The sequence below is a fragment of the Mobula birostris genome, chromosome 2 (genome assembly GCF_030028105.1).
Source record: "Mobula birostris isolate sMobBir1 chromosome 2, sMobBir1.hap1, whole genome shotgun sequence".
NCBI lineage: Eukaryota > Metazoa > Chordata > Chondrichthyes > Myliobatiformes > Myliobatidae > Mobula > Mobula birostris.
Genome location: NC_092371.1, coordinates 163,672,184 through 163,691,050, shown reverse-complemented (window position 1 = coordinate 163,691,050; position 18,867 = coordinate 163,672,184). Strand labels below are relative to the sequence as shown.

General features: G+C 41.0%; 2 protein-coding genes across 2 annotated transcripts in view; one reads left to right on the top strand and one right to left on the bottom strand.

Annotated features, from left to right (window-relative positions):
- The window catches only part of rab23 (RAB23, member RAS oncogene family), a 51,662-nt gene extending 33,825 nt beyond the window's left edge, over positions 1–17,837 (bottom strand). Inside the window, exons 1-3 of the mRNA XM_072250620.1 lie at positions 17,649–17,837; positions 7,695–7,950; positions 1,741–1,826 (exon numbers count right to left, since the gene is read on the bottom strand). Of these exons, the coding sequence (XP_072106721.1) occupies positions 1,741–1,826; positions 7,695–7,864 (256 nt within the window). The 5' untranslated portion in view covers positions 7,865–7,950; positions 17,649–17,837. The remainder of the gene's footprint in view (positions 1–1,740; positions 1,827–7,694; positions 7,951–17,648) is intronic.
- A 139-nt stretch (positions 17,838–17,976) lies between these two features.
- Positions 17,977–18,867, top strand: part of prim2 (DNA primase subunit 2) — a 306,308-nt gene continuing 305,417 nt past the window's right edge. The window contains exon 1 of the mRNA XM_072278120.1: positions 17,977–18,327. The gene's annotated coding sequence lies outside the window, so the exon portion shown is untranslated. The remainder of the gene's footprint in view (positions 18,328–18,867) is intronic.

The following is an 18,867-nucleotide window of genomic DNA, read 5'->3' as shown; positions in this document are numbered from 1 at the left end:
GAAATTTAAACAAATTCTGCAAAATGTGGACACAAGTTTGGAAGAATGTAGTCCTGGGGCAGAAATGAGAGGCAGGACGGTTTGTAGTCATGGATTGTTTAGAGGGACTGATTATGACAGTAGAATTGGAAGAATGTTGCACTTTCTGAAGAAATGGAACTATTAATGTAATACCTAATGTTGTAACAATGCAGAGGAGTTGGGTGGTGAACTAGTGTTGAGGGAGCAGGAGGATGTTCCCTTTGACAAGCTAAGCTGATAAGCATAAAAGTTAATGGATTCAAGATCGTTTAATGTTTAAGATATTAATGTTATTTCTAGTACAAAAGTGTAAAGAAGAATGAAATAAATTTTACTCCAGATTAATAAAATTAAAATTAAGGAAAAATAGGGAAATGGTGCCAGGGATGGGTGGAACTTTTGTACTTTGGTTTGATGCATTGCTGGAAGAAAGGGAAGATGCAAGTAGAGCCAAACAGCTGGTCTCAATTTTTGTGATGAAGAAATCCAAGAATTCCTGCACTTGTTGGGAGGGAGTAATAACAATGATAGAAGAAAGAGGGAAGGAGGACTTAAGATAATGATTCGCAGCTGAGGAAATAAGTTGTGGGTTATCTTTGTATTCCATTATAATCTTTGAACAGGACTGGATTGCACTTTAAGTGATCCAGTCACATCTGACAGTAAATAGCTAAAATAGCTGTCTAGCATATCTGCTCAAGTCTGTCTCTTGGACTTCAGATGAGTGTAGATTAAAACACCATCAAGGAAGATGTGTGAGAGAGAAAATACTTGATTTAATAGTGACTAAATCAAAGATGGAAATGAAGGGTATGTAACTCATTACTATAGGGGATTTTTACTGCACTAATGACAGAAACACCAATACGTTTTTTTTTAAAACAGGTCTTACTCTTCCACGATTTTCGAGCGTCACAGTATTCTGGTGCACAATTTACAACCTCATCTTAATGATGACGTTGGACAGCACTTAATAAGGATCAGGAAAAATATCTCATTCTACTGATACATGAATTCAAGAGTGGGGGCAAGACACAGAGAGAGACACACACACACTGACAGGGGGAGTGGGGGGAGTGGTGGGGGGGAGTTAGCAGAAGGAATGAGAGAGAAAAAGAGAATTTAAGCACAACTTAGTTGAAATACTGAAAGTTGTAGTCTTTAGAGGTCGATGTTAAAACTTTAAACAGCTATTTTTTTCTTAAAAACTGCTTTGGCTCACACTATTGAACTTAAGTATCTTGTCATGCAGATGGATCAGCCCTCAAGCTCATCGAAACACAAGAGATTCTGCGGATGCTGGAAATCCAGTACAACACACACAATGTTGGAGGAACGCAGCAGGTCAGGCAGCAGCTATAGAAATGTATAAACATTCAACTTTTTGAGCTGAGAACCTTCATCAGGACAGCTCATTTATTTCCAATATATACTGCCTTACCTACTGAGTTCCTCAAGCATTTGTGTGTATTGTGCTCAAGCCCATATGCTGTATTGATCGGATATATTGTTGCCAGCTATGATAATATTCTCTGGTCATCTTTAGCTAGGTATTAAAAAAAAGTCCTCATAGAAAGTTTAGATGCAGTCAAGAATTTTCACAAAATATTCATGATTACACTGGATTCTGTAAACAGGGTTGAATATAATTTAAATATACCAATCAAGAACTGTAATTGATATTGGTTTACAATTCCAATTAAGAGTGACTAAACTCACCTCTATAGTAAGCTTTTGTGATGGCATCAAATTCCTCTTGGCCTGCTGTATCCCACAACATTAATCTGACATCCTCATCATTAACTCTGAAAGAAAAATGCACAACTTCAGATCTAACCATGCCTTCAGAACCTGAAATAAGATGCTAACTGTAGACCATGTGAACATTTAGCATTTAATGGAGTCTTTATTTTACTTAACCATGCTTATTTACACATAGTGCTGCAAGATCTCAAGAACAGCTGTTTGGCACCAATAAGATCATAAACTATTTTGTGGCTGTCTTCTTTGGCTCACTTCTGTTTGTTGGCCCTATCCATTTACTTGTGTTACTTTCCTATAAGAAGCAGTGCAACAGGTAGACAAGGTAGTGAAATAGGTATTTAGCATGCTGGCACAAGGTGAAATAGGCATTTGGCATGCTGGCTTTCATCAGTCAAGACATGGACTAAAGGACCTGAGACATGTTGCACAAGTCATTGGTGAAGCTGTTTTGTATAGCTGTGGTTATCCCGTAATAGGAAAGATGTGGTTAAACTGGAAAGAATGCAGAAAAGATTTGAGGTTGTTGCTAAGACTAGGAGGCCTGAGTTCTTGGGAGGGGTTGGCCAGGCTCAGTTTTTATTTCTTGGAGGGGGGAGGGGGAGGGAATGTCGACTCAGACCATGCAAGGCCTGCGTTGGGCATTTTCATGCCTTACAAGGTGCAAGTTGGAACATAGGGTGATCAACTAGAAATGTTTAAAATTATGAGAGGCATAAGGTGGATGGTAACAGTATTTTCCACAGGGTTGGAGAATCCAAAACTTGGAAGGAAATAGATTTATGGTAAGTGGGGAAAGATTTAAAAGGGACAACACAGAGGGTGGTGAATACATGGAATGAACTGCCAGAGGAAGTGGTTGAGGCAGGTACAATGGTATCATTTAAGAAGCACTTGGATAGGTACATAGAGGGGTAGGATTTTGAGAGATATGGCCCAAACACAGGACATTCAGACTAGTTTTGGTGTGGCCCAGAGTCATTAAACATTCCTTATACATTAACCCTTTCATTCTGGGATCATTCTCATGAATCTCCTTAGGACACTCTCCTAATCTTGCACATCCTTTCTTAGAGAAGGGTTCCAATATTGCTCACAATACTCCAAGTGTGGCTTGACCAATGCCTTATAAATCCTTCCACTGTCACAACTGCAGTCCATCGAGAAAGATCCTCCATCCCACACTGACTTGCTGAAGCAGAAGTTGCACCAATACCATTACATCAACATTTTACTACTGGTCTGTCTGGTTGGGTTAGAGCCATCAGTCTGATGACTGTTTCTATGAGCATCTGATCTATGTAGAAATGGTTCTAAAGCAACAGTAGAATTTTTCTTGAAGAGACAAAGACATTGCACAAAAGAGATGCCCAAGGCAGCAATGTTCCAAAGGACAAACCTAAAAAATCAATTATTTGAGGTATGATCTTGCAGTTCATGAAATGTTAAGTTTTCTATGAGTAGCAACTTAAAACTAATTTTGATTCATAGCCATTGGCACCTGTAATTGTTTTATTTTGGCTCTGTGTAAATTTGGATGGAATTAGTGTCTTTGTGAAATGGATAGGTTAAGAGCTAAAGCAGTTAAAAGGGCACGAAACGGGCACGTGGTTCAAGTAAGGGAAAGGCTATAAAATTAAAAAAGGAGAAAAGCTACAATACAGATTAATAGTTACAGTGATAATAAACAAAGTGTCAGTCAAAGACATCAGTTAACAAAGTCAATTCAAGGAAAAATAGCAAAATTAAAGGTGATGTATCTCAAATGTACATAATATGTAAAAAGGCATAAGACAAATGTATCACACATGAGCTCCACACTGAAGATTCATTAGACTGACTTCTCGGATGAGTGGATTGTTTCTGACAAGACGGTAATTTGTAATGACTCAGCAGAATTCAGGAAAATGTGGGACAATATTACAGAGAGGCTGGCAAGGTAGTTTGTTTCTCAGCAGCAATGGCGTTGGGTCTTGGGATATGGCATTTATTATTTAGGAGTGAGATAAGAATTTCCTCTGCAAAGTTTGCTATAATTTTATTGTAATTCTTCATGACAGAGGACTGTGGGTAGTAGGACATTGGGTTTATTCAACTCTTTACTTTAAAGGAATAAAGGATATAGAGAAAATCAAAGTAAAGGTAGGACAATAAAAGTGAAGTTAGGACAAGATCAATCATGATCAATGAATGGTGAAACTGATTCTAATTCTGAAGTTTCTGTAAGTGCTAACAGATAGATACTGTTTCAGTTTTACTCTTTAATTCCAAGGTATCTCAGTCAGTTGTATCACAGGCAAGTAGCAGAGCTGCCCAGAGACGTGTCCTGGCTCTCTTCCCCTTCCCTACTTTAAAGTCGTCAGGGCCAGCTAATTTGGGAAAGACCATGAACCAAGCAGGGACTTAACAATATTACATGGCCTAGCTAATTATTGCCAATTCCTTGTGAGAAATTTTAAGATAGCTAGCAAAGAAGATGAAGACTAGCTTTATTTGTCACATGTACATTAAAATCAGTGATGATTGTGCTGAGCAGCCCCCAAGTGTCACCACCTTTCTGGCATCAATGTAGCATGCCCACAACTCACTAACCCTAATTGTACACCTTTGGAATGTGGGAGGAAACAGGGCACCTAGACGAAATCCAAGCAGTCAACCCTAACCCTAACTCTAATGCGTTCTCTAACCCTAACCCTAACATACAAACTACTTAAAGACCACAGCAGGAATTGAACCCAGTCTTACAGCTCGTGCTGTAATAGTGTTTTGCTAACTGCTACACTACCGTGCTGCCATTTTTGAGAAACAGCCAGTGCCAGAGAAGATGTGGTCAACTGCCTTTGAACTCTGTGACATTCTGTCAGGAATGCAGAGCATGGAAAAATGCATGATGAATTTTAAAAATGATTGGAAGGGGAAATGTAGAACCTTTGTTGGGGGCAGAGGGTGGAATAAAAATAAGTGGCAAGACAGAAAAGGCACCTTGAGGTGAAGACTCCTCTTGAACTTCATAATGCTATTGTTTCTGGTGCTCCTGCCAATTCTACTGCTGCACAAGGCTCAAGTGTTTGAGGTTTGGAATAATTGGTTATTATGAGAGAATATAGCTGAATCATTGGGGATAAATATGATCTAACACTTAAAGATATGCTCTACATTAAACTGGGTGTGCCAAAAGGAATTTTAGAAAGGAGATGATGAAATCATGGTGCAAAATACTCATGATACAAACAAAAGCTTGCAGGATTGATATATTTTGACTCAATTGTTAAAAATGAAGAGAAAATACAAACGATGGCAGTTTACAGAGGTAAACTCCATTGGGTCAGACCAGCCACCATGACTGGAGCAAAATAGGAATCGGCACAAGACCAGATTGAAGAGTTGAAGGGAATGCAAAAGGTTGAAGAGATAGAAATGAGGCCATGAATTAAATTGAAGTTGAGCACAGCAACAGAGTCTTGTCATCTTCAGAAGTTTTCTGATGACTCTGCCATAGTTGGATGCATCAGCAAGGGAGATGAGGCTGAGTACAGGGCTACGGTGGGAAACTTTGTCACATGGTGTGAGCAGAATTATCTGCAGCTTAATGTGAAAAAGACTAAGGAGCTGATGGTAGACCTGAGGAGAGCTAAGGTACAGGTGACCCCTGTTTCCATCCAGGGGGTCAGTGTGGACATGGTGGAGGATTACAAATACCTGGGGATATGAATTGACAATAAACTGGACTGGTCAAAGAACACTGAGGCTGTCTACAAGAAGGGTCAGAGCCATCTCTATTTCCTGAGGAGACTGAGGTCCTTTAACATCTGCCGGACAATGCTGAGGATGTTCTACGAGTCTGTGGTGGCCAGTGCTATCATGTTTGCTCTCGTGTGCTGGGGCAGCAGGCTGAGGGTAGCAGACACCAACAGAATCAACAAACTCATTTGTAAGGCCAGTGATGTTGTGGGGGTGGAACTGGACTCTCTGATGGTGGTGTCTGAAAAGAGGATGCTGTCCAAGTTGCATGCCATCTTGGACAATGTCTGCCATCCACTACATAATGCACTGGTTGGGCACAGGAGTACATTCAGCCAGAGACTCATTCCACCGAGATGCAACACTGAGCATCATAGGAAGTCATTCCTGCCTGTGGCCATCAAACTTTACAACTCCTCCCTTGGAGGGTCAGACATCCTGAGCCAATAGGCTGGTCCTGGACTTATTTCCTGGCATAATTTACATATTATTATTTAATTATTTATAGTTTTATTACTATTTAATTATTTATGGTGCAACTGTAATGAAAACCAATTTCCCTTGGGATCAATAAAGTATGACTGTGACTATGAGCAATACAATGGATCAAAAGGAATTCAATACAGGTCACTGAGAATGGATGTATTACACACGTGCAAGGAGGAATCCACAAGGTTTTGATCTGAATAAGTCAGAGTTGATAGTGGACAAAAAAAAAACAAGATAGAATTGGGTGAAACCAAGTCTACAGATGTAAATAAACATGGACAAGGTTTCTAGTGGGGATTACAGAAGTGCAATAGAATTTAGCAGTCAACCTTGACTGGGATGGAGGAGCTGAGGGGTAGCCCCCAAGTCAAATGGGTGATTAAAAGTTTGAATTTTCTTTAGTTACAAGTGGGGATGAGAGGTTAGATTAAATAATGGCACAACAAAAGCCAGGGGGGGGAAGTTAATAACAATATCTGATTTCCTGTGACTTCACTCAGAAGATGTGTTTGACTTAACTAGTTGAATTCAGACCGCTCTGTGGGACAGTGCAGGCTATGGGACTGAAGGAAAGCTTAGGATGTAGATGTAGCTGGAATCTATACTTTGCCTGTGATGTAACTGCCCTCCAAGTTCTTGAAACAAAGGAATGTATGCTGAGCTATAAAGATAAGAGTACATACATCAAGTCAAATTGAAGCAAATTAAAAGAGATTTGATAAAGGTTAAAAGTAATTTGGAAGCATAGCAGTGTGCTGTGAAGTGGAGGATGGACATATTAAATTCTCTATTTACTCATGCAATACTGAAAAACCAATAGTATAATTTGTTCAACTAACACACATCAAAGTTGCTGGTGAACACAGCAGGCCAGGCAGCATCTCTAGGAAGAGGTACAGTCGACATTTCGGGCCGAGACCCTCCGTCAGGACTGGCAAAGGGTCTCGGCCTGAAAAGTCGACGGTACCTCTTCCAACAGATGCTGCCTGGCCTGCTGCGTTCACCAGCAACTTTGATGTGTGTTGCTTGAATTTCCAGCACCTGCAGAATTCCTCTTGTTTGCGTAGTATAATTTGTTAATGCTATTGTAGTGTCAGCCTTGAGTGACTTATACAGTAATTTGTTATGATCTTTGTACTATGAAAGGTAACTATTATCACTCTCAACGACCAAGGAAGTCAGTAGAGAGGCAGAGTTTGTTGAAGTAACATCACTCAGATCAGTTGGAATTTGGGCCACAGAGGGTGCTGCTCAGGAGAGTGACAGAATGGAAGAAGGAAGCCCCAAATCAGTAAAACATTCAATTGTTCAGCATGATTTGGCACTATTTTTATCAAGCGAATACAGCAAAAACAAAAAATGCCTAGGCCTAAATTATCAAGGGCATGGTCTGCTCAAATACATGCAAGATTGCCTGTGTTACAAAACACTGGATGCTTTAGATTTGACAAAGGGGCCATCCTTAATTTAAAAAAAACAAAATACTGTAAATACTCCGCAAGGTCCAGAAGTATTTGCAGAGAAATATAGGTAAGGACTTTTCATTAGTTTATGAACATGAATTCTCTCAATAGATGCTCTATGACCTTATGAGTATTTCCATGATTTTATCTCAAATTCCTGAAATCTGTAATATTTCACTTTTGGCAAGAGACAATTAAATGTTACAACTATTTACTCACTGAATCTGTCTTTCCAGAAAGTCCACCCCAATGGTTTTCTTGTAATCCTTGGTGAAAATACCTTTGCAGTATCGCTGTATCATGCTCGATTTACCCACGGCCCCATTGCCAACAACCACCACTTTGATGGCCACTTCAATATCCTCTTCCATCATGGTTGGACTGCGCATGTGGACCTGCTCTCATAAGCAGGTTGAGGAATAATACTGCACTCTCAGCAGTTAAAAACAAGGAAGTCCGGTTCTACTTCATTGACCTGAAAGACAAGAGAATTACTTGGCTTCTGTATTTTACAATCAATAGCTCCTTGCTATGCTGTGCACTTGAAATGAAGCCAAACTAATGACTCTACGTTTCACACATAATGAAAAATTCAAGAGGTGCCTTCATAAAAAGACATCCATCATTACCTGGCTGCCAAGAGAGTATTCAAGCACAAGGTTCTCTTGCTTTACAGTCATTTGGTAGGAATTGCACAGGAATTGTCAGACCGCTTCTGACCTCCTTTTCTTTGCTTTCTGAATCAGATAATTAAGTACCCATAATCATCACCTCCTATTACACAACCAATATTCAGAACACCCAACTTACCAGTGCCACAATTTATTGATCCTTTTCTCAGTAAGCCAAGAAAAATGCCATGGTATTATAGTCTTCAAATAAAGTGATACTAACTAACCTTCCTCTTTCATAAGGGAGAAAGAAATGAAAGGATATGTTGATTGGGCAAAATGAAGAGGTTCATGTGGATACAGTAGCAAAGCTAAGTGGCCTTTCATGTGCTGAAAATTCCATGTAATCTTTGACTAAAGTACTAGCCATTTTATTTCCACATGCTGTAGATGTTGATCTTTATACTAAATTATAGTAAAACTAAATTTATGGACAGCACATTACTGTTATTCAAATACCTTAGCAATTTCAAACAAAAATAACAAGGCCCACAATATATCCTAACAACATTTGCATCCTTCAGTTCCTAATTGATAATATTAAATTTAAGACTCAGTTGTTGACATCTGTAGTCATCAAAATCAGGGCAGGCAGTACATTATCTCCTTCTGTTTAAATCTTGCTGGTGCTTCCAGATAGAGTTTAAAGGACACCTTGAGGAAACAACAACTAGATGTCAGAAGCAGATTGTTCATTCTTGATGTATTGTGATTTGGATGAGGGACACTGGGGAAATAAAAATGTCTGCAGCATTTGCTCTCTTATGTTGAGGCACATCCACTGTTGAGGTGATGATTGGGTGCCGGAGGACTGACTTTATGTTTCACATGTAGAGATAGAATCAAACAATGAGACTGCATGGAAGAGTGTCCTTTGGCTATCGTGCAAATATCCAGCCAGGCTACTTTCCTTGTACACTCACTTATTTTTATATATTTAGAGATACAGCAAGGAACAGGCTCTTCCCAGCCCAAAGAGTCACACTGCACAGTAACTCACCTACTTAACCCTAGCCTGAACACAGGACAATTTACAATGACCAATTAACCAGTATATCTTTGGAATGTGTGAGGAAACTGGAGCACCTGGAAGAAACCCAAGTGTTCTGAGGAGGATGAACAAATTCTTGACAGAAAGCATCAGAAATAAACTCCGAACTCTGATAACCTGAGCTGCAATAGCATCGTGCTTATCACTTTGCTAGTGGGGCACACAGACTACTGGCTCAGCTGTATGGGTGGGTCATGGCAGCACTTAGAGTCATAGAACACTACAGCACAGTAACACGCCCCTTGGTCCATCTAATCCATGCTGAACTATTATTCTGCCTAGTCCGATCAATCTGCAAATATCAATTTGGCAAAATAAAACTGCAAGACTCTAAACACAAGAAGCCTTTAAATGAGGGCTTGAGTATTTGTCAATTTGTTAAATTATAGTATTTGCCATTCATCTGACAGCCTTTCATTTTGGTAAGCTCTTGCCAAAATGCCACTAGCAACAGGTCTTTTTAGGCAGCAGCTGCAGCAAAGGGACAATATTGAACAAAAAGGACACTTCTTTTCATCTGTTACAAGGTCTCTCCAAATAATTTGAACTCTTTGATGAGAGTACAAATAATTTTACAAATCATTGTTTTACAAAACTCTGCATAGGAAGCAAATAAATAGAAGTTATGTACCAAATTAAAATTAAAACTATTCATTCCTTACTGAAGAGGGCAGAATTAGTAGAAACTGCCAAATATGAGGTTATTGGACTGGATTTTCATGCAAGCACGATGATACAGGAGCTGCAATGGATCCTCTACAGATTTGAGTTCATCTGATCTTCTTGGCCTTTGGTAAATGAGATCGGAAGTGTGCGAAGACGGAACCAACTCCAGCACAATCCTTCAGTCAACCAGTCAGGCTATAGAAATATGACTGAGACATACAAAATCAAAGACAAAACATCAACTAGATTTCAATCACATGCAGGGAGTTAACTAAAGGTCAGGAAAGACAGATGGACAACAACCTGACACACAACTCCATGCCCAGGGTATCAGGGTCAGGTCAATTGCTTGGCATTCATTTTGAGTTCATCATTTCTGAAATCAACTTCAAATGTTATCTTCGGTACCTGAAGTTCCTATCATTCCTGGTCCAGAATATGTTCTCCACTAAGTTAAGTGTATAATGCAGCCAAACAAAAAGACAACTGCTAAATTTCTGTAATTCTGCAACTACAAACACTTGCTTTTACTATTCCGTTGTAACATTGAGCTCCGATTGTTCCACGGTTGAAATCAAGTTTATAGCATAATGTAAAGTGAAAGCACTGTAACGCCCATGCTAAGCTGTAATTGGCATAATTTAATTGACATTCATGTGGATTCTTATACAGGAGATTTTTAAAATTCCATTTTCACTACTGGCAAGTGCCCATCTCTCACTGCCCTTAATGTGAACTGCCTTTTTTGAACCCCTGTAGTCTTTCCAGTATAGATAATTGCATAATAGTCTTGGGTAATTTAAACCCAGTGGCAATAAAGGAATGGTGATTCATTGAGAAGTCAGCATGGTGTGATTATTTTCTCATGTGGCAGTTGCCATTATTCTTGTGGGTTTGGGTCATGTTGGGATAGCTGATTTTACGAATTGGAACATAATAAAAGCCATTCAACCCCTTGTGCCAGCCCTGTCATTCAAAAAGACCATTGCTGATCTTTAACTGTTTGCCATTTGTCTACAACAACCTAAAATTTCCCCAATAATTTTAAATGTATTGATATGTTCAGAATATACTCATTGTCTGAGCCTCCTGAGCCCTCAGAGAGCGAATTCCAATGGTTCAGCACCCATTAGGTGAGAAATTTCATCTCATTTCTGTTCTGATTATCCAATCCCTTACTTTGAGACAATGGGAGCCCTGGTTTTAAACACTCTACCATCAACTCTTCATCTGCCCTGTCAAGCTCCTTAAGAATTATGTACAGTTCAATCGTATCACCTTTCATTGTTCTAACCTCTAGGTATAATCCTAGTCCTCACATGACAAAACTGTCATCCCAGCACCTCCCTTTACTCCAAGTTTATCCTTCCTTATGCAGGAAGACCAGACTTGTGTAGTATTCCATACTGATCTTGCCAACAGTCCAGATGGTGGAAAATTCTTTGGGGATAGACAAAATCTAACACTCACCCAAAAAATATCCAACCCTATCCTTCTCCCAAAGCCACATTTATGTTGCTGGTCCTACTGAATTTCTGGCCAATAAAACAACTTAGAACATAGAGCAGGCTATTAAGCTTATTCTAGCATAATATGGCAATGTATAGGCCAGTATGAATTATTATTTGATACCACTGAATTCCCTTGTGATGCTTTCCTACATTAACAGCATTAGAGAAATAGATGTTTTTCTCTGAATAGTTAGAATTAAAAGACTTAGAGCTAGACATCCAAATTCCCCAGAGTTAAAGTCAACCTTTGCATTCCAGACAACCACTCATATTTATATCTTGTCCAAACTTGTGTAAACCATCCAAATGGCTCAAACAAAAAACAAACTTTGACATCAAATGAAAAACACCTTTTGGATCAAAAACTGGCAATTCGAAGTAAGTTTCTTAAGGAAGGAGAGGAACAAAAGCTGTAAAACTTGAAATGGGGAATTCCTGAGTTCAAGGACAGCGTGTTAAGACACAGCTGCTAACATTAAACAGATGCAGTACTGCTTGATATGATGTAACATTCCGTTTTCTACTCTGAATCTAAAACACCCTATAAATCCACAATGGCACTTAAACAGAGACATCCCAAATCACAGAAGTGCTGAGGGGTAGATTCTGGTTTTCACCCGTAACTTGCATTGTCACTGATGCTTGTACTACTTCAAGTATTAGTTGTCCATGAGACTGAAGACCATAAGACATTGGAGCAGAATTAGGCCATTCAGCCCATCAAGCCTATTCTAACATTCCACAGCCTCCATCATTATCCTAAAGCATGCAAGTATAAAATGACTACTCCATCTGTATTTTTAATGACAGCTGCATTCATGACTCCAGTGGGCTGTCACGATTCACTCATTTGAACTGACCTTTAGGCAAACTGCATATTAACATTTTTGAAACAGCATTTTGTTTCAAGCGTCTGGAATGTTTTTCAAGCTAAGTGTTTCTAACCATAGCAAGACAACACACAAGGTTTAGAATTTGATCACATTGGAATTAAGTGACTGGGTGAAAAGTTTGCAGCAAAAGCTTAAGGTGGAATGGAAGTATACAAGTGAAGTAATTTTTGGACAGAAGTTCATTGATGAAAGAGACACAGCTAAGAAATAAACAAGCAGCATTTGGTAAGATCAGAGGAAACAATAAACAGGTCAAGGTGGGAGAAAATAATGAAGTGGATCAATTGAAAAGTAGGATTTTTGAAGTAAATTTAACTGGGAACAAAATTGGCAATAGAATGTAGCAACTGAATGGTTTAGTTTTTCTGAATCAGTGACCTGTCGATTAAAGCTCCCGTCCTGCATTTGACGTGTCACAAACAAGCACCATCACATTGTTGATGATGCGACATCCAAAACTGCACTATACCAAGACTCTTTCTATTTATTCTGCTGAGCAAAGATCTCTGTTCAAATTGAAACATTAAATGCCAAACTTGTCCAAATCTGAATAAAATTCCATTCATCCTGCTCCCTTTGTGGGATTTTGATTCAAATGGAACAGCTCACTTCAACCCTTCAAGGGGGCATAAGTTTAAGGTGATTGGAGGAACACAAGGAAGAATATCAGAGACAATTTTTAAAAAACACAGAGTGGTGAGTGCATGGAACTAATACCAAGGGTGGCTAGAGAGGCAGATACATTAGAAACATTTAACAGACTCTTCGATAGGAAGATGGATGATAGAAAAATGGACAACCAAAGAGCTGATTGTGGACTTTAGAAATGGTAAGATGACGGAACACACACCAATCCTCATAGAGGAATCAGAAGTGGAGAGAGTGAGAAAATTCCAAGTTCCTTGGTGTGAATATCTCTGAGGACCTAATCTGGTCCCAATATATCAATGCAGCTAAAAAGAAGGCAAGACAGCAACTATATTCATTAGGAGTTTGACTAGATTTAGAATGTCACATAAAACACTCAAAAATTTCTACCGATGTACCACAGAGAGCATTCTAACTGGCTGCATCACAGACTGGTACGGGGGAAGGGGGGGCTACTGCACTGGATTGAAGAAAGCTGCAGAAAGTCAAAAACTTAGTCAACTCTATCATGGGCACTAGCCTCCGTAGTATCCAAGACTTCTTCAAGGAGCGGTGCCTCAAAAAGGCGGCGTCCATCATTAAGGACCCCCACCACCCAGGACATGCCCTCATCAGGGAGGAGGTACAGTAACCTGAAGGCACACACTCAGTGATCAGGAACAGCTTCTTTTACCCAGCGATCTGATTTCTGAATGGATATTGAAACCATGAACACTATCTCACTACTTCTTTTATTTTTGATTTTGCACTAAACTATTTGATATACAAATATATACTTATTGTAATTTACAGTTTTTTCCCTATATTATCATGTATTGCATTGTACCACTGCCACAAAGTTAATAAATTTCATGGCATATGCCAGTGACATTAAACCCAATTCTGTTTTTGCTAGGCAGGGATGATTTAGATTGAGTTTGAAATAGGTTAAAAGGTTAGCACAACATTGTGAGCTGAAGGACTTGTACTGTGCTATAATGTTCTGTCTTCAAACTAATTCATACACATGTAGCCTTTTAATTCTTCTGAATGTACAGTAAATTGGTACTATATAAATGCAACTTCCTTCTTTACTTTGGCAGCATATGTGCTGTAGAGCTCTGTATAAATTATGCCTCATACAGACTGAAACAAATTATCCTCCCAAGGCAGTGGCTGAGGAGTTGGGTGGGTGCAGGGAAAGAGCCAAAGATAAACAGGGAAATTTCAGGAAGGAGAAAATTGCATTCTTGAAATCAGACCATGCGTAAGGTACAAAATCTCATTAACAATTATGATGCCAAAAGTATTCAGTGCCAGACTCTGCCAGACGTGGAATGACTAGCTCCATTACGGAAAGAAGGGATACAGGATTTGAAGTGAATAGAACGGCAAGATCAGAAAAAACAAATCTAAAACCAGTCAAGACTAAACAGTACAGTTTTTGAAGCAGTATTGTTCCAAGGTTAGCAAAAGCTTGAAACAATAACGCAGCTGGTCTGTGACTAGACAGATTGGAGAATTGGAAGAAATGGCTCAATGCTTTCACAAAACTTTTGGCTTTTCTTGATTTCCTTCCTTGTTACTTCAACTCTTAATATGTCAGTAAATTGCCCCTTCACTAAAAATTTAGAATTTGCAATGCAGGCAGTGATAAAATTACAACATTACTAACTTTAATTCAAAATGGTTTACTTACAAATAGCAATGACAGGACAGTCAAAGGTAAAACTGCCAGCCTGGCATTAATCTGTCTTTCAGTTAGCTGCTGTAAAATTACATGTTTCAAAACTGGTTCATTTTTTGTCATTTAGGGTGTAATAGCATTTGTATGAGAAGCTTAAAGTAAATTGCAGCAAAACAAAAGTTACTACGTGCTGCTGAATGATCCCCTTATACTAGCATTCACCCCCAGCACCAAGGAAGAATGAGGGTAACTACATGAATGAGGAGTTACAAATCAAAACTGGTGCATGTAATGGGTGGGGAGGGGGTGGTCTGGCACAGCAGATCACCAAGGACCCTCACCAGCCACGACATGTCCGTTTCTCATTACTACCATCAGGGGAAAGGACACAGGAGCCTCAACATTTAAAAGATACAGCTTTTCCCATCTGCCATCAGATTTCTGCAGTTTATGAACACTACTGGTTATTCCTTTTGTTTGCACTATTATGTTTTGTAATTTATAGTCATTTTACCATTTTTGTACTGTACTGCTGCAACAAAACTAATTTTATATCACAAGTCAGATCAATAAACCTAATTCAGATCAATTAAACATTTTGGCACCATTAATTACAACATAATTTAGTGCAAGTTATTAAATAAATGCTAAACCTCGGTCCATAATGCTATGGTCCTGATGGCGTTGTCAGTCCTCAACACCTTTATAACCTGGGACAGTAAACCATATCTTTCTTCCCCAAGGAGCCAACCTTCATTCTCCAATTTACTCAAAGCAATGGTTCCCTATCTGATACCCAAAAATGTCATCCTGGGAATTAACCCAAAAATAGCACAGGCTGAGGGTGTTTCTCAGGAGTCATTCCTGGGACTGCTACTTTTCACCTTGTTTGTCAATGATTTAGATAGTGGAATTGATGGCTTTGTGCAAAGTTTGCTGATGATACAAAGATAGATGGAGGGGTGTCAGGGAGGGGTAGCACCTCTGGTGGGGGAACATGTCACATCCTTTTCAAGGCAGTTAGTCCCCACCTGGCACTCAGCTCTCACCTGTGGCTCCCCATAGCTGTTTGCATGCAGCAGTTGCCACGCCCCGTGCAACGGCTTCGACAAGCTGGCTAAACCAGGTGAGGGTAGCCGACGGGTCTCAAACCCTCGGTGAGATAGGGAGTTGTCTATCCCAGCACGTGAAGACAGACTCCGGTGGATTGAGCGGACGAGACCAATGGTAGGTCCAATGGTCAAGAATGCGGTCTCTGCAAGTGTTGTGGAACGTGTAGAGCAGGACAAGACACAGAAGACATCCTGGTCATCCACTGTGCCTAGTCCCATCTCCAGCCATCTTGACTCTATCTTGCCACTGGATCCAGATAGGAACTGGGAAGGGAGAGTGAGGCTGATGCTGCACAACTCTCCCTCACTGAAATCCAAATCACACACTAGTCTCAACACCATCATAATGGTGTTGAGGTCCTCATCGACGTCGACGATGGACGAACACAAGGTGGAGGGGTAAATTGTGCTGAGTAAGCAACGCGATTGCAGCAGGAATTTGACATATTAGAAAACTGGGCAAAAAAGTGTCAGATGGAATACAGTGTTGGGAAATGTATGATAATGCATTTTGGTAAAAGAAACAATAGTGTAGATTATCTAAATGGGGAGAAAATTCAAACATCAAAGGTGCAAAGGGGCTTAGGAGTCCTCATGCAAGACTCCCAGAAGGTTAATTCACAGGTTGAGTCTGTGGTAAAGGCGGCAAATGGAACGTTGGCATTTATTTGAAGGGGAACAGAATATAAAAACAAGGAAATTATGCTGAAGTTTTATAAGACACTGGTTAGGCCGCACTTGGGAGTATTGTCAATAGTTTTGGGCTCCGTATCTCAGAAAGGATGTGTTGTCATTGGAGAGAGTCCAGAGATGGTTCACAAAGATGATTCTGGGAGTGAAGGGGTTAATATGAGGAGCATTTGGCAGCTTTGGGCTTGTACTCACTGAATATTGAAAGGACTAGATAAGGTGGATGTGGAGAGGATGTTTCCTCTGGTAGGGTATCAAGAACTAGAGGGCACAGCCTCAGAATTGAGGGGCAACCTTTTTGAAAGGTAAGGGGGATTATTTTTAGCCAAAGAGTGTTGAATCTCTCAAATGCTCTGCTACAGACTGCAGTTGAGGTGAAGTCCATGGACACATTTAAAGCAGTAGTTGATAGATTCCTGGTTCATCGGGACATCAAGGGATATGGTGAGAGGGCAGGTGTAATAAGCTGAGCGGGCTTGACGGACTGAATGGCCAAATTCTGTTCCTCTGTCTTATGGACACAAGAGCCTGCAGATGCTGGAATTCGCAGCAACAGATAACCTGCTGGAGGAACTACGGGAGGGAAGAAACTGTTGACATTTTGGATCAAAACCTTGCATGGGGAAAAGTTGAAGATAAGATGGCTACTAAAGACGATTGGTGAGACAGGAGTCAAGGTGATTGGTGGACTGAAGAAGCATGCAAGATGACATGCACTTAGGGCACAGGAGAAGAGATGGAATTAGTTGTGAATGGTAGATGGGGGCAGACAAAGAGCAAGCCACCTCAGTCGGCTGAAGGTACCCTGGTATCTCTCCAGCTACCTTACCAGTTGACGTGCATGTCCAAAACACCGGCTCGAATATACAGTAATACATCTGCGGTGGGGTCAGCACTCAATCGTCCTCTCTGCAGGCAGGACGCATAGCACTCCCTTAACCTCACAGAGAACGCAGTCTTACTCCCCAGATAGGGAACCCACCATCATACTCTGCAGGCAGGGCGTACAGCCTTCCCTCAACCCCAGAGGGTTCGATCCCACTCTACAAACACCGGACAACCACCATACTCAGCAGGCAGGGCGTACAACCCTCCCCTAACCTCGCGGAAGACTCGATCCTACTCCCCAGATAGGGGACTTGCCACCATACTCTGTTGCCCCACTTTCTTCCCCAAAACCAGGAGAGGGGAGGCGCAGCCCTCCCCCACCGCAGACAGGGGTGGGCACCCGCTCCTTCAGCCTGCCCTCTCTACCTTCCTCCTACCTTCGGCCGCTCCTCCGCTCCCGTTACACCTCAGTCGGCCGCAGCGCGGGGCATCGCTTCGGACCAGCGGCGAGGACAGGACTAGACGGGCGGGACAATCACCGCCCGGTACACCGGACGACTGGCGGAAGCGGAAACCGAGCTGTGGGGGTGGGGGGGCGTAGGGACAGTACTGAGCAGGCGTCGCGAGGACGGGCTGAGACCGTGCGCGCGCGTGTGTTCTTGCTGCACGTGAGCGTCGTTGCCATGGCAGCGGATCAGCACCAGCATCCCGCCCTTGCAGTGGAGTCACGACACCCGCTCCCTGCGGGCAGTACTTCATTCCATGGAATGCAGATGAGTGAGAGGAGATCTGACAAAATGCGAACGCATGCAGGCACGTACTCCACCCCAGGGTGGGTGAAACCAGAACCAGAGGTCACAAGTTTAGTCTGAAAGTGAAATATTTGAAGAGAATCTGAGGAGAAACTACTTCACTAAGAGGGCAGCGAGCAGAAGTGATTCATGTACTGTATTTACAAGTATTGTCCGCAGCCCACAGAACATCGCCGTAGTTCACCAGCACCATCGTGACTTAATTATAACATTTAAGAGAAACTTGGATGGTTAAGAGAGGTGTGGAAGGCAATGGTCTTTTGTTGGTCAATGAAAACAACAGTGAAAACAGGCAGTAAACAAGGTAATGCTTAATGACAAGGAATTCAGAGCCATTACCACACTCCAAGAAAGGACAGATTTACTGGGGGAGGATTTCATGGTTGACCATCTGAAGTTAGGAGCAGAAGTTGGCTGTTTGGCCATTTGGAGGCCTATTCCCACATGATCTTGGCTGATCATTAACTTAATTTCTCATTTTATCTTGTATCATGAGACTGTGACCCCACATGTGGACCATTTTAATCTAAATGAAGAATTATTTTATGTTATATACAACTCACAAAATGCTAGAGGAACTTAGCATCTCTGGAGAGGAATAAACAGTCGACATTTCAGGTCTCTGTCCAAAACACCAATGTTTATTCCCCTTCATAGATGCTGCTTGACCTGCTGCACTCCCTCGGCATCGTATGTGTTGGTCAAGATTTCCAGAGCTGGAGAAGCTCGTGTTTATTATGCTACATCTGCTCTTCCATGACAGACCACATAACAAGGTTGTAAATGTATTGCTTTCTCATTGCATATACAGTGTAGGATTATCAGTCTTCCGGATAGTTCCTCA